The sequence below is a fragment of the Schistocerca serialis genome, chromosome 1 (genome assembly GCF_023864345.2).
Source record: "Schistocerca serialis cubense isolate TAMUIC-IGC-003099 chromosome 1, iqSchSeri2.2, whole genome shotgun sequence".
Classification (NCBI taxonomy): Eukaryota; Metazoa; Arthropoda; class Insecta; order Orthoptera; family Acrididae; genus Schistocerca; species Schistocerca serialis.
In genome coordinates, this window is record NC_064638.1 from 288,181,782 (window position 1) to 288,199,213 (window position 17,432).

A 17,432-nucleotide genomic window follows, 5' to 3' on the forward strand; every position below is an offset into this window, starting at 1 on the left:
ACTATATTTTGGAACGACAGAATTTGTATTACCACTCAGGCTGTATTATTTTTTTACATTTTAACTGTCCAGTTTGTTTTATACATGGGGCTCAGGCCATTCTACATTGTTGCCTATTTTTAAGTAGCTTTTAACACATGTTCAGCTGTCCCCCCACCCTTCACAATTTCTACAGCAACAGTTTTGTTTCCAGTTATCTGACATCATTTGTAAATATCTTCCACACTGCGTTGCCTGCTGCCGCTGTACCACTGCCCTGCTCACAGCTCGGCAAGGCTCTTCTTGTTTATTGGGTTGATACACTGAAATTTTCTGGGTGCATTACTACTCTACAACTTTCTTTATTCCACATGGTCTTGATTCAGGTTTTGTTCTATAGGTCCTATACCACCCCTTTATTTTAACTATGGACTATTGCTTTTAGCATGCTCATTTTTACAACTGGACGTGGATGATGGGTAATGACTGTAAGGCAGTTACCATTTGGATGAGTTGTTAAATAAAATCTCTGTGAGTATAATTCAAGAATTGCTACATGATACTCTTTTTGAATAACCATCAGTTCTTCAAATCTTTGTTACTAATTCTGTCTAAAAATTTTTCTTTTTAATTTTTGTGCAGATCACCTTAGGATACGTCTTCAATTGACGTGAAACTGGTCATGACTTTCAGTAAAAGTATTTTGTAGCCAGAGTGGAACATTTCGTTCAAAATGTGGAAATATGGTGCAGTTGCCTGCAATTTAAAATAACATGTTAATCAAGTCAGCATAGTTAAAAATCAATAATTTCTATCACATAGCTTCAGAAAATTAATAAACATGGTTACTGTCAAAGTAGCTCTGTTGAATGGTTTTTCTCAGTTCATGAAAATAGGGCATCATCTGCTACAATTGAATGACAAGAAATAGTATCATTTCTTTTTTATAAAAAGAAAAACTCCATTAAGTGAGCAGACAGCACAGGATATTTGTTTTCAAACGCAGTACAAAAGATGTAAGAAGCCTAGGGAACATTACTGATGTAGGTGTTGAAGGATTTGGTGTTACGGCCGGTTAGATTACCAAGCCTGTAGGCTATAGGGAAGACAGCATTGGACATCGAATGGGGTGGCAATTGATAAAGTGGAGATATTACTTCTTGTTGGTTGGTTTCACTTGGAATGAAGTTTGGGTGTGAGCCTCAGTGATATGAAAGTAAGCATCCAGTAAATGAGTTTTGATTTGGGGATGGGCCAGGTTAACTGAAACTGAAAACACAAGTTTAGCTGTTGAAGGACATCAGGGAGATGTTCACAAAGACTCCAACCCACAAAAATATAATCAATGAATCTGTATCAGGCCAAGAGTACAGCTTCTGAAACTTGTGAAGGGCCTCTCCCATGGAACACAGCCATGCTTGTTTCCGAAGATGACCACTTTATTTGTCAACAAAAGTGGATAAGTTTTGGGATAGGATGACACTATATAACATGATGATGAATATATTGTTGAGAGTTATTAAAAGGATATTAAAAAGTTGGCAGTGATTCTGAAATATAGTCCAGCTCCTGTACTTCACTTAATAATCAAGTGTTATGGTCTATTACAAAAAATGGGAAATTTACTAGGTTATAAAAAAGTGAAAAATGTGAAAAAAGTATTAAAACTATGAGAATACACAGATTCATGACTCGCAGGAAACCAGAAATGTGGCCCAGCAGGAATAGTGAAACAATTACATTAATTACAGACCATGGATGCAGGCAAACTAGACTTGAAAATGAAACTAACAGGTGTTTGAAAAAAGAAAATTGTAGAAATGAGTATAGCTTATTTAAAGCTCTCATATCATTACTTACTTGATGAATTTGTCTAGCTGTAAACACGCAAACAACAAATATGTTCCATTAGCAATTTTTATCACCAGACTTCATACAGTGAGGAGAAGACACAGTTCCTGATGATCATATTATACAATACCGAACCTGGTGTTCCTCTACTCTACAAAATCAGATTTTTTTTAAAATAAGCAACACACATTTTTGAACCAGTATGGAGTTGCCAGCTATGGAGTTTACAGTAATTATAAATCCATTATTATGTTAATGTGCCCCTGCAAAGATCATAATAGAGTGAATTTTTTTTGTTAATCCCACATCCTCTTAGTTTCTAATTAATGATGACATAAGATGTAGTTGACCACAATTTCACATTATTCTTTTCATTCCATACCCATCAAACACAAACACATTATACTGCCCAATTATTTATTCAATTCATCTACACTGCTTAGCTGAACTTCTTGCAACAGATATTCCCCTTTGGCCCTTCCTAAATAGTAAATTAATAACTCACAGAGCTTCCCATATTCTATTTATATTATTTCCACTACATATTAAATTAGAAAGTGTTTGTCAAGGCAGTAAAATCAATTGTTTATTTAAATATGTACATTTAATGGACTTTATCATACATTAAATGTAGCTATTTACAAAGTGTGTAGTTTATATGTACATTCTATAAATAACAGAAGGATATAAAAGCACAGTGACAAAGATCTTAAGTACAGTAACTGATTGTGCGCAAGAAGGTCACTACATGTAAGGATTTTATATGCCTCAATGATTTCATCACAGTCAATGAACTATAATATTAGAAACTCACTTGTAAATGAAACTACTTTATTATTATGAAACATAGCCATAATTTATTGTGTAAAATAAGAACATTGCTTGCAATGCAGTCAGACAGCAAATGAAAGACATTCATGGCACCTTATTTTAAAATGCCATTTACACTTATTTTGTCTGATCACAAGCATAATGTTTTCCTGTACTGTACTAGATTACTGTATCTCTTTCCATTAATGGCGTTATTTGTACTTATATCTAGCTTAATGTGAATACTTCCCAATAATTAACTTTTCTTAAACACTATAATACAGAAAATATTCAACAATCTTATAAAGGCTCATCGTTGTTTTCAAAATCAGTAAACTGACAAAATAATATTTTGTATAAATGCCCACAAAAAAGCATCCATCACACGAATTCTGTTGTTTAAAAATTTATACTGGCAAAATTGTATGGCTCCAAACATTAACAATGCTGATTTTTCTTAATTTCAAAGCTATTTATCCACTAGAGAAACTTTAACCTGCCATTCAACTTCACTGATAAAAATCATGTTTTGTCTCTGTTATTGCATAGAAGTGTGTTAACAGTACCTGCTCAATAGAACAGCTACTATTAATAGCAAAAAGCATCAGTGCTGAAACTGGTTTACAGACTCACACTTCTAATGTGTGTTAAGAAATATGATGTAAATTTTATTATAAAATTTGAAATGAACTTGTACTGTGATTTATAATTAAGGAATTTCAAAAATTCTCTTATTTCCTTTTATACTTGAAATGAAATATCTTCAATATTACTTGTTGTCACATAAGTACGTCAGGAAATCCAACTGTATTTTGTCAATAAAAAACTCTTTCATAAAACCTTCAAATGGAAAGAAAACAGAGGCAGGATAACAGCAGTTACAATTTTTATATCACAAATGTGCCACAGTCAAACACAGTAACATAATTTTACTTTAAATATTCACAGGTTTTGAGACTGTAGTTCAATTGCTAAATATATACATAAACACCTACATCATGAAGTCTTCCAAAAAGATTATTATTTACACTACACAATTAAGTACATATTCATATAACAGTGAAAAAGAGGACAATATGGAAAACAGCAGAGAATGACAGCACCAATGAAGTTTAAATAAGACAATTATATGTTATATTAACAGAGTGTTAATTTATGGAATGCAGCAACACTGTCAAAAATATGTAAATAGTTTGTCATAACAAACAAAAACATATGAATTATAAATGTTTATTTTATACACACATAACGTAATGGTGCAAGTCACAGACCACAATAACATTACTGCTTAATTGTTTGTCAATATATACAAATATATGAATTGAACAAATAAATAAATAAATACAGGAATAAATAAAACCAAATAAATGTTACTACATAAATAAATAACATATGAATACTGTTTGATTACACTGTGTTATATATATATGCTAAATGTATAAATAATACAAATTTAGTTTTACCTTACTAAAAGCAATTTTAACTGTAGTGCACATTACTGATCACATTTTCAGAAAGAATATCACATAACCATAACTGTATGTTATAAGGACAATGGTTCAAATAGCTCTGTCATTGGGCGACAAGTGGGGTTCACATAGTTACTGAGTAGTACTGTGACATGAAGCTGCATCACTATTTGTCATTCATTGGTTCATTTTTTGGATGAGTGATACAGATATTTTTTTAGTTAATCAGTCAAAGTCTTTCTTATTTTGTATTATTCTAATTAACTTGTTAGAATAATAATATTCAAAGCAAGTCTGTTAAAGTATGTACATAAGTTTCATGGAATGTATAATACAACAACCCTTTAACAATATTAAGAAGCATAATATAAGCAAAAAAAGGGGCAAGTGAGATCATGCAAATTACCTTCAGAGTATATAATTTGCAAATAATACAGTATACTGGAGGGAAAGTATACAAAAGTTTATGATTTTAAATATTTTCTATGCACGACAATTGGGGTGTCACATTCAGTTACAATCACTCACTGTCAGTCACCAAAACTTAATGAAATTTAAGTGCACTTCATCTTAGACAGAAAGCAATACTTTCACCCACTGTGAAAACACACAGTACATTGGATACTGTTAATAAAAAAATTATGATAGTACGAAGAGTTCTCATCGAAGCTAGGTATGAGAAGAGATACTCGTTCTCAGCCCAGCCCTATCTCTTCTTATTTTTACTTGTAATCAACACACGTTCAACAACAAAACTCTATTGGAATTTTTGTTAACAACACAAAAATCACAGTATATCCTATGGCTCAGCCCTTGGTATACAGCAGACATAAAATATAGACAATGTATAGTCAAAAGTAATTCCACAAGCTTGTAGAACAATAAAAATTTCTATATCTGTTAGAGTACAGCAATTTTGCAGCCTACATCTTCGATTAGTTTTTAAATACAACTTGACTAATGAAAACCAAAAGTATATTCCTTAAAAGAAAATTAGGCAGAATGAGTTCTTAACTTTTAAAAATAAAGACTCAATGCTGGTCAGACGCTAGGATGGCAATAGCACTGTTGAATGTTTGAAACTTGTAAACAACTAACATCTCAGTTCTGATGTGTACGGTATAACCTTCATAACACAATGCTAAATATAACAATGCAGAAGCATTGCTAAAGCATGAAGACCACAGACACTAAAATCACACGTGAACCGATTTCAGAGGTATGTGACTGTATTTCAGAATGAAAGAACTGAACACCTATAGTACATCTGTTGTTAAATTCCAAGATATGAGGACCTAAATATGGGTGAAATGTGCCATGGTTGTCCCTGTGCAGTTTGTAATATACTTTTGCTAAGTATGATTTGTAAAATGAAATTTTATGATAAAAAGTGCACTTTCAATGCAAAAACTGAATAAAAAGGTAGTTTCCAATCGCTCAAATTATAATGGAAAAAATATGTTTACGTAGTTGTCATTTTGAGTAGATTTTGTAAGTGACATGAAGTTCACAGGTCAATGTATTCTGTGCACAAAACATGCAAGAAGCTACAGTTGATAAGTAACTACGTGAAATAACTGCACAAGGACCTCAACAAAGCAGTACTGACTATGCAAACAACACTACATTCTTCTTATATCATAATAAGCACCATGGCTTATATCTTTATACCATCCTTTCCAACGTGCACTAAGCACTATAAATACTGTCATAATGATGTATGCTCATGATATGAAGAGGGTGATGGGGAAAGTAAGAATATTTTCATATCTAATTCATCAAAAAGAATTTAATAATAGCACTTCACATTCACACAAGTGCTGTTATATGAACTGAGGATTGTGATCAAAGGAAGACAGAATTCAGTATTATTGGCAGTTTAACATGATAAACACATTTCTGAACATAACCAACATGCTACTGTTTTAAATGTCAACTTTAAGGCCATATGAAAACAATGTGAATATTTTCCATTACAACAGTACTTTTATTTTTCTTTTGATATAGACTTTGAAGATGGTGACAAATTAATTGAGCATCTACAGGAAAAAAAATGGCTGCTGAACTACTGAGCAATGTAGGTTTTGTTGTTACGAATTATAAATTTAATAAGGATGTATGCAAGACAAAAGTAAAGGACTGCTGATAGGCTGACTCCAGTTGTCCACAGTGTCTCACAGAATTCGTGGACTAACATATTTTTCACACCACCACAACAATGATTTGACTACATAATGCACAAATATCAGAAAACTGTTTAAAAGAAAGGAGATGGTGATGTAAAAAAAAAAAAAAAAAAAAGTGGTGGCTTGGTTGAAGGGTAATCTAATGTACAAGTCACAGAAGAATTATGACTCTGAAAGTTATTACACAAACGATATGAAACACATGCACTGTTAGCGTTGTTACTACCAGCCTGTCTCCATGACATGGGATGCTATGCTGTGAAGGTCATAATGTTTGTAGATGACTCAATTCAGAACCGAAAGTGGCAGGAAGTGAGTTTTTAGTGTCTTTAAGGAAAGAGCCATATCTAGAGAAATGCATAAAGCTCTCACAGTTTCATTAAATGCTGCAAGGATTTTTTTTATCACTACAGCCAGAAAAATTTCAAGGCTAAAGTTCTAACTACAATTAAAAGTTGATGATTAACAGTTGACAATAACATTTTGCAAGGTCCAAGTTGCAGGAATCATGGCAAACAAAGTTATCTTTCACACTACTGTGAAATGAGCAGATCACAGAAGAATATTTCTTGTACAGCTGACAATGAGAAATGTATTTCTCCTGACATGTTCCTCATTGTTGGCCACAGAAGGAAAGTGTTCTTATGGTGCACTGGATGAGTTTGTAAACAGTACCACTCAGATAATCACCACATACTTACTTGTGTTGCTATTATGAGCATCAGGAACAATCTACAAGTAAAGTTATTTATTACTGTTATATCTGTAGCCCACAGTTGCCAACACAGTTCTCAAAAATTGTAAATACAGTGTTTAAATGTTCCCAAATAGCACCATATTCTACAACAATATCTTTTCCCTTTTATATCTACGAGAATTGTAGTACATTCTGTCAACTTTTACTCAAAAGAAAAACATTCATCTCCTTTACTATCGCCAAGATTTGAAAGTAAATGATAATTATAATGAGGAACTGATACAACTTGGAACTGCCAAGTCAGTCACGCTGCATGTCCATTTCTCATTATGGTTTGTGACCTTCAGCATCTATCCAATATTCTCATTAACTTTGTTGTGGGGATGTGTATTCCTCATCTTAATTATTTCTTATTCATTTCTTTCGCTCTTTTCCCACAGAAAAGATTCCTGGATGTGAAATATTAACCGTTAGCAGTGAAATGGCACCTCAACAATGCTCAAAATTATTTGAACTCCTTCAGTCACAAGGCATTATGAGTTAATGTCTGTCATGCTTTAGCGATCAAACTGCATACTGTGTCTCCAGATAATTATAAAGTATTAGTGATGTTATTTTACTGGTGTTACTATGCAGTGCTGTTAGTAGTTGTGGGTCACTCTACAGTTATTATATATCTCTATTGATCTTCTTCAGTGTTTCAATATCTACAGAGTTTTAAACTGTTTTATCACCAACAATCAAAAAAATATACATTTATAAGTAGTTGTGCTTAGCTGCTTTTTCTACACAAGTGCTTGTCAAGTAAAATCTAAAAGAGAAAGAAGAATTATTGATACAGCCACAGAAAATTCATGAATACAATCTGAGATAATGTAAGTTCTTTGTGACGTTAAGTCAAAGAAAATTACATTCTCTCTTTAAAAGTACATGCAGAAAATGTTAAAAAATACTATCTGACACACTTGCTGCTTGCTACACAGGAGATTGGAACTCTCGTCTGTAGGTAAAGTAATTTACAATATATGTTTTCTATGTAAGACACATTAGGTTTTGAAGAATCTGACAAAGAGGTAAGTTTTACGCCAACTACTGGGATGGATATGATCACCTTTGATACTCCCATTTTGATAATGTGCTCCTTCTTCTTCCAAGTGTTTGTTTATCTGTAGAGCTTTAAATAACACCTGTTAATGACAAATACTAATCACAAGTGATGAGCAACCAACTTTTGTATCTTTCATTGCGTGGTAGGTAAACAGTGCAACTCACTGAGCTTCTGGCAATGTGCAAGAAAGTTTCAGTAGATTCCAATTATATCCAGTATGGAAAGATCAAGCACTTTCTTGCTGGTACAATAACACAAATGCACCAAGTTGTTATTAACAGTGTGTCCAGAAACTTACTTAAATCCTCAATACAAGAGGCAGCAGTCATTATTGACATCCCTGAGAAACAACACACTAAATAGCACCTAGTAAATAAGAATGCTGATGCTTTCTGTGTACCTTCTGCATTTTCATTTAAAGTTTGTGTCAAGACAGTCGACATTCCTAAATAACTCTTGGTCATCACTTAGTGCAAAAGAACCAGTCCTTTAAAACATGCGTACACACATATACAAGCACACTGTTGACGAGTCAAGATATAAAATTATATTTAGTGGGCATTATCACTTTTACTTTGTTTTCCGAGTTGTGGGGCTGTCAGGTGGAGTAAGAGAAACAGATTCACAGCGAACAGCTAGAGACTTCCTTGCTGTAGTCTTGAAAGATAGTTTCTTTAATGGTCTTGGTGATATGCCGTGAAGTCCGCTGTCAGCTGCAGATGCCACTTCATTGCCTGCAAACCAGACTCTAATACTTTCAGCTCCTGTGGAAAAGACTTTTATTTAATTAACATAAAAACAGGCTGTCTGTTAATACAAATATCTGATATTTCAACAAAAATGAAGAAATTCAGTCATAAAATCAATTACAAGAATTCTAATAAACTTACTTTCAAATCTCTGCCTGTTTACATTTATTACAGAGGAGTAAAAATACTTGATCGAGCCTGGCAATGAACACTCTAAATGCCATCAGCATACTCTCCTCCAATACACACTTATGCTTTGAGAAACTAGAGGAAAAACCCCATGGCAGATGTGTGATTAACACTGCTACTATGTTTTTTGTGTGAAATGTGACTTAATTGTTGATTCTGAGAGGCTATGAAGAAGAAAGTACTGATATGTCATATCCAATATGAACTACAAAACTGAAAATTCCCCCTGGGGTAGTGCTCTGAATGTGGCAGTATTGTCATGCAACAGAAGCCTATCTTCTTGAATATTTGTTATCCAAGGTAGTTAACACCCGATAAAAGATGTCATTAACTGTGAACTGCCATGTCCAGCCACTGTGAATGAGTCATGATACCTTAGCTACACGACTCTCGAAAGAAGCAAAAGAGTCAGTATGGCCTTTTTTAATTTATGCAGTCTGACTTCTAATGAAGAGATATCATTCCTTGCTTTGTCACTGTGGTGAGCTACGAGTATAATTTTCCACCCCACGTGACAATTGATTCCTACATATAACAATCTCTGTTAACTACATCAATGACATTTTGTAAGTTGCACATTATTGCTCTAACTGTCCTTGTGTCAATGACTGTGGCACAAGTAGAGTTGAGCAGTAGACCTGCCTTAGACTATCACTCCGCATATCTGATGAAGATTACCAACTGTGCCATTGAAATATTATGTACAAAAATGGATTCTACACCTACAGCAAACCTCTGCAAACCACTAAGAAGTGCATGGCAGAATCGCTGCATAAATGCCTGTGTGTACCTTGTAATTAGTCTAATCTTGACCCCACGATTCCTGAGAGAGGAATACCTAGGAGGTTTATATTCCTAGGTTTCTCACTTACAGCTGGTTCTTGAAACTTTGTAAGTAGTGGGCTTCCTCATGATAATTTACATTATTTGCACCTATCTTCAAGCATAGGCCAATTCAATCTCCCCCCCCCCCCCCCTCCCCCAGCGTCTCCATGCCACTCTCCCATGAGACAAACAAAACTGTGACTATTCACGTTGCCTTTCTTTGTGTACATTCAATATCCCCCATTAGTTCTATTTTATATAGGTCCACATGCTTCAGCAACATTCTAGGAAGGGCTGCACAAGTGTTTTGTAAGTAACTTCTTTTGTACACTGCATTTTACTAGTGTCCTAATAATGAACTAAAACTTGTCTCCTGCTTCACATAAAATGATAAGCATGTATGAACATTCCATTTCAGATCCCTACTGATTGTTACACACAGGTATTTGAATGACTTGACATACTTCAATCGTGCCATATTGATATTGTAGTCACACAATACAAAATTTTTCATTCTTTGAAGGGCACAATTTTACATTTCTGAACATTTTGGGTCCCACACTTTTCCCTGGAACATGCCTGTAGTTTCTTCAACACTTGTTGATGACTCTCCAACCAAGGTAACAGTGTTTCTTTACTACCAACACATCCTCAAAGCAGCAACTCAGCTGGACAATAAAAAACATTTCTTCTAAGGAAGCATTTTTACAAAGCAGCTTCAAAAGATATTAATGGATGAAAATAAGAAACAAATATGTGGACAGCCAGCTATTCACCTACACCTAACAGGTGAGTAGTGCACTGATGCACACAACAATCCAGAAAATAATGCTTGTGAAATATCTCAAACTAATTCAATCTAATCTCTATCTGTCTCTCGACATCATATATACTGATTTTATGGGCAGTTGCATGGTGTATGGGTGTGTGAGATGACAGGATTAGTGAAAATACATGTGAGACAAGGAGGGATAGAGAAAGCAGTTGGGGGGGGGGGGGGAGATGTGGAGAGAAACAGAGGTGGGGAGGTGGGGGGAGGTGAGCAGGGAGGAATAGAGAGGAGGAAGAAAGGAGGGAGGAGGAAGGGAGTTTAGTGTCAGGGCATTGAAAATGACAGGGGAGGGAAGGGTAATGTTTGAGTGGGGAAGGGCCAGTTGAAAGATGGGGAATAGTATTTAGGCAGAGGGAGAACAGAGGATGAACTGGAGGCACAGTTCCCACCTGCTTAGTTCAGAGTTTCTTTTTTGTGGGTGAGGTGAAAGTTCCACAGAGTTGTGTGGAGCATGCTCAGCAACTGGGTGATCCAGTTTTTGTTTGACTAAAGACTGGCAGTGGCCATTCATGCAGGCAGATAGCTGCTTACTTGTCATACCAACATAAAATGCTAAATAGCAGCACAACTGCTATATGACACGACTGCTTGCAAATATGGCCCTACCTCTGACACGATAAAAAATGTCTGCAAATGAAATGCAGACGCATACGGTGGGTACATCTATTACACAGACCTCGAAAACCTGATTGTCTATACGATAGATGTGATGAAACTGTTTTATCAACACAGGCTGGACGTTTGAGGTCTTTTAAATTACTGAAGCCCAGTGCTACAAAATCACACAGAAATTTATGTCATGCTCACCAACCTCGAATCCTTGAATCTGATGGACTGCCACTGCAGTGGTGGTGGGAGTCCAATAGTGCCGCTGCCAGTGTTGAACTTGGTGCAGACGAACAGCTTGGTTCAGGACTACGAGAGCTCAGTGATGTCCCTGTGGAATGCCAGCACATTATAAAGTTGTCTAAAAATAAAGAAATACAAATGCAGTATAAATCCAGATCATGTGATGATTTCATGGAAGGCTGGATCACATATAAGAAAATTAGGTTGCTTCTGTTTTCTAATTATTAACAATTTACTGTTAGAATAGCGAGTGCCTTACATCTATGAAACATGTTCACAAAATGAGCATTCATTCACATTAAGCACAAAGAACAAGCACTGAACAGCTACTGCTGCAGGTGAACTTGCCTCAGCTCTCTGTTTGTAAGTTCTTGTTGCACTATCAACTATACTGATTCACCTGAGCATCTGAAATATCGAAAAACTGAGATGGATATCTCTTATGAAATTAGATTTACAATTCAATTTAAATACATGAGAGATCAGATGATATTCAGTGTAAATTCAAAGAGGTTCGCCAAAGAAGTGTTATAGATGAGTTACACATTTGGTAATGGTGTTCAAATTTCAACATTAAGCAAATTATATCCATGATAAAGAATGGACTGGCATTCAGTCACTCAACAATAATGAACTGCTAGATTTAGTTAATGAGTTCATGAAGAATGTTTGCTGAACATCACTCAGCAGTCTTGGTGAACATTTTCTACACATTAACTATACCATCACCATGAAATTGTTTAATATCCTTACAGGTGAACTCAAAATGAAGTATGCGTGCTTGCATTTGTATTTTGGGATGATTACAGATATTTCTCTATACACACATAGGCTTTGGTGTAGAAACTTATGTTTATTATTCCAGAATTTACAAATAACTTCAAGTATTGAAGATCTTTACAAAGCAGATAAAAAAGCTCAACACTAAAATGTCATCTCAGGCACTACTGGCAACCAATTTTTGCACAAAAATGCCGTATCTTATTGATTTTATGGCCTGAGTTGCCAACACTAATGTAATATCAAGAATCTTCAGATTCTCCTGTCATCTGTTTCCTTATTGATTCATCTTCCATCATATCACTATATCACCTATGGCTGAAAAAGTCCTACAACTTCTGCAAAATTTTGACTGGGAGTGTTTCGACTACTCACCGATGATCCTAGACTGGAAAATCTGTTTTACCCATTCACCTACAAAGATAAGATAAGAGAAATATGGGCTTGTACAGAGGCATATAGCAAATTGAATTTCCCTTGCTCTATCTGCAAATGAATGGGACAGGAAATGACTAGTGTGGTGGTGCAAGGTACCCACCATACTGTGACTTGCAAAGGTTGTGTATACATGTAGATTAATGGATTTTTATAACTCTTTGCTTGGGAAATAGTTTTACAGTTGTGGAAAGACACTGTTCCTATCTTCTAGTGTCTCTGTGTCAGAAAAAGATGAAGCACGAATACAGTAATTCTTTACACAATATGACAGACATTTTAATTTAAGTGGCAATAATGTAAGAGACAGAAAATAAAGGGGATTCCTCAGCAGTTGCCATTTAGTGGACTTTGTGTGTGTGTGTGTGTGTGTGTGTGTGTGTGTGTGTGTGTGTGTGTTTTGGTGGTTGTCGGGAAAGGCAATAAAGAATAAAATTACAGTGACTGTCTCCTGATAGGATACATACTGGTGTCAAATGAAATGATAGCTGGCATCTTCACAATTAGGTTATAAAAAACAACTGCAGATACTAAAATCTACAAAAATTAAAATTACTGACAAGAATATTTAGTCTTATGAAAGAAATTATATGAAAAATGTGATGCGCATGGAAGGAATAAAGTGGAAATTTTCAATGATCTTGTGAAGACATTTTATATTTTAACCCATAATATCTTAAGAAAACCTGAAATAGTATGGCATTTTCTGAAATGTCATGAAAAGGATGAAACAGCCATCAGCTAAAGAACCTGAGAGAAAGGATGGAAGAAAGCTCAACAAGAAGCAATAAAAAAACTTCAACAATTTTACATAACACAATTATATAGCAAACGTTAAATGATTCACTACTTAAAGCTTAAGCCTTCCAAAAACTAGTTTAGTGGCATTTTTAAATACATTGATGGGAAAAAACTCAACACCTTCAAGGACTGTGTTCACTGGCATACCTAGAGGTGATAGTGTTAGCGATTCCCTTGTTACAGTCATCAGTGATCAAATGATGCTCAGGAGGCACTTGTACACCCGCTGTTTTGACTCTGCGCACACTAGTTGTATTTAAAATTTTTTGAAATATTTTACCTTATTTCTACTGGAAAGTCAGCAGCTATAACAGATGTTAAAATTTCTTATAATAAAACATTACCAACTACATAAATACATTTATTTATTTACTGGTGACCAGTTTTGATCAGTCCTAGGCATCATCAGACCACTTACTCTACAAAGAGATTAACATGAATGTACCTAGAGGAATGTAAACTAAAAGCACAAAAAGAAACACAGTACATCAAGTATGTAAAAGAAAGAAAAGCTATAGCCATGGGAGTCTGCTGAAGCTTGCAGGAAGCACACACCACTCCAGGACTCATGTAACTACTCTGCATGACACACAATTTACATCGCTTAAATAGTGGAAGGTCCACCCACCATCCCCAGCATTACATCATTGTCAGCCAATGATCATCCAACATGTTAAACGGAGCCTAAATACTATTATTTGTGTACAATATTTACGTCCAGACCATAAGTATATCGAAAATACAAATAAGCTTTATCAAACCATAATATAAAACTTAAAAGTGGATGAAAAGAAAGAAAATAAGCTATTAACATATAAAAATAAGCATGGTGCCCTCTATAGGGCCCTGTGTGTAACAACCATGCAGTAAAGATGTTTAGCAGGGACACCACCAGTAATGTCCGCCCCCGGTAGCTGAGTGGTCAGCGTGACAGAATGTCAATCCTAAGGGCTCGGGTTTGATTCCCGGCTGGGTCAGAGATTTTCTCTGCGCAGGGACTGGGTGTTGTGTTGTCCTAATCATCATCATTTCATACCCATCGACACGCAAGTCACTGATGTGGCATGAAATAGAAAGACTTGCACCAGGTGAACAGTCTACCTGACGGGGGGCCCTCGCCACACAACGTTATTTATTACCACCAGTAATAATGGTAAGTTCTGAAAATCAAGGCATTATGATTACACATCAAAGATACATCAGTGGATTGCCAGTAATCAATATACTCTCATCGAGATCAATATGTTACTGCTACCAATCAGAGAACAAAATAGTCATTAAATGTTGAATATTATCTCTGTCATAATTATATTTGAAAATAATGTATCCTTTAACCATTTAAAGGTGTCACAAGCAAACAATATGAAGATATAAAACATTAGTGCCCCTACCGAGCGAGGTGGCACACTGGACTCTCATTCGGGAGGACGACGGTTCAATCCCACATCCAGCAATCCTGGTTTAGGTTTTCCGTGATTTCCCTAAATCGCTCCAGGCAAATGCCAGGATGGTTTCTCTGAAGGAGCACTGCCGACTTCCTTCCCCGTGCATCCCTAATCCGATGAAACCGAGACCTTGCTGTTTGGTCTCTTCCCCCAAACAAACCAACCCATTAGCGCCCTTCTACATGGAAAAGTGTATAGTGTATGTCAGGTATAGATGGTGATAAAAATATTACCTACATTATTTTCTTTATTTTTACTCAATTTTAAGTTTTATAATTTGGTTTGATAAAGCTTATCTATATTTTCAATATAATCATCTGCTCATAAATATTGTACATTGAGTAAGCGGTCTGATGATGACCGGAACAGTGGTTGAAACTGGTAACCAGTAAATAAACAGACATCTTTATGTGGTTGGGACTGCTTTGTTATATTAAAAAAATACTAACTGTACTCAGTTTAGAGATTAAAAATGTTTGGAACATTCATTCTAGGGAACAATCATGTTGAATGGGGTCACACCGTGAGCCTGTCGGAAGCTGGCTGGATGTATCAACAGACTGCTTCACATGTTGGGCACAATGTATCATTGGTGTGTCACTGCTTTCAACAGTGGTCTGTGGAACATTTCTACACCTGTAGACCAGATTCAGGACGTCCACATAGTACGAACACACATAAAGATCGATGCATTGAGCAAGCAGCAGCGGCTGAACGATCATCATCATCATCATCATCGTCATCATCATGTGTGAAATCTGGGCACATGTTGCACCTGCTGTGTCATCAGGGACCATGATGAGAGTAGGTTCTGTCTGTATGTGAGTGATGGATGTACATGGCACAGACCTGGTGAACTGCCTTTCCTAGAGTGCATTCACCTACAACACACAAGCCCCATATAAGGCTTCATGCGTGGGGCGACCAGTTACATCTCATGGTCGTATTTTGTGTTCCTGCAGGGTAAAGTAACCAGTGCCTGCTAAAATACACAAGCTGTTAACCCCATGATATTGCAGCTTCTTCAACAAGAAGACGATGCAATATTTCAGCAGGACAATGCATTAATATACAGCAGCTAAACGCAACGTACTCTTCGTGGTGTACAACAACTGACCTGGCCAGTAAGATCACCAGATCTCTCACCAACTGAACATAAGTGGGACATGAAGAAATGGGAACTTACGCTTTCTCCACGGCCTGCAAGAAACCGTTTCTGAACTGCAACAAAAGGCACAAGACGCTTGGGACATTCTATCATAGGATCTCACTTGGCATCATTATGATCACTTGCATGTGATAATTTGCAGCTGGGTTGTCACCAAAGTATACTATGTATTGATGCAACTATTTGGGCACCCATTACTGTGACAATATTTCATTTGGTCTGAATTTATCATCATGTACTCTTATAATAATGAATTACTTGTCACCTCACTTGTCAATAAAAGGACCTTGTTCCTGAAGGTGTTCCATTTTTCTGGCAGTATAATAATCAGAAAGTTTCTGGAAAGGAGGTAAATGATGTTAACATTGCCTAGGCATTAATATGGGATTAAAGTGTGATAACCGCACTGATCAGCTCTCTAAGAATCCACATTCTTCTTGTTTTGTCCTATGAACTAATTGCTCATTATGTTGATACAAAAGATAAAAATTGCTGCCATCCTTTCCTTTTCCCTGATATCCTATAGAATATTATGAGAAAATGCCATTAAAAGCAGTGAAGTTATTATATCACAGAATTAAATGTGATGGTGATCTGTAGAGTCTAATCAAATATCATCTCACTATGACTATGAAATTCAAAACTATTTAGCTACAAAACTAAAGCTTTGAATTCAAGTTGTTCTTATGCTACTGCACAACATAAAACCAGACACCACACACTGATAACAAAAATGCATTCAACATTGATCGTACTTTCTGTAAACTGATTTTTTAGGTCTATAAGCTATACTTTAATATTACATACCACCATGGAAATAAATTTGCATACAATATTATCAGCAACTACCATTTCTGCTAGTGATAATAGAGATTGAGTCTACTTAACTACTATAGCACCAACACACACAATGAAGGAATTACCTCAACCTTGTTAAGATCTCAATCTGCTGTACAGAAATGGGCAAATTATGTAGTCATAAAAATATCTGTTAACATTCCCAGTGAATTACAGCCATTTTCTTTGTGAATTGCTTGAATTCTATTGAATTCTATGAAACGAATGTGTGTGTGTGTGTGTGTGTGTGTGTGTGTGTGTGTGTGTGTAAATGGTCAGGACTGTTAAAAACCAAGTGACACACACTGTATCACAACAAGGTACATGAAAACAACTAACTTATGATTTTGCGGAGAAAAAAGTGATCTTTTGTTGCTGTATACATATTCAAGTAATGACAATTTAGGATCTTAGCTGACAAT

At 35.6% G+C, this 17,432-nt stretch overlaps 1 protein-coding gene across 1 annotated transcript in view; it reads right to left on the reverse strand.

The window, feature by feature from the left end:
* Positions 1–2,404: 2,404 nt before the first annotated feature.
* Positions 2,405–17,432, reverse strand: part of LOC126468380 (probable Rho GTPase-activating protein CG5521) — a 276,527-nt gene continuing 261,499 nt past the window's right edge. The window contains exons 39-40 of the mRNA XM_050096545.1: positions 11,507–11,632; positions 2,405–8,864 (exon numbers count right to left, since the gene is read on the reverse strand). Of these exons, the coding sequence (XP_049952502.1) occupies positions 8,671–8,864; positions 11,507–11,632 (320 nt within the window). The 3' untranslated portion in view covers positions 2,405–8,670. The remainder of the gene's footprint in view (positions 8,865–11,506; positions 11,633–17,432) is intronic.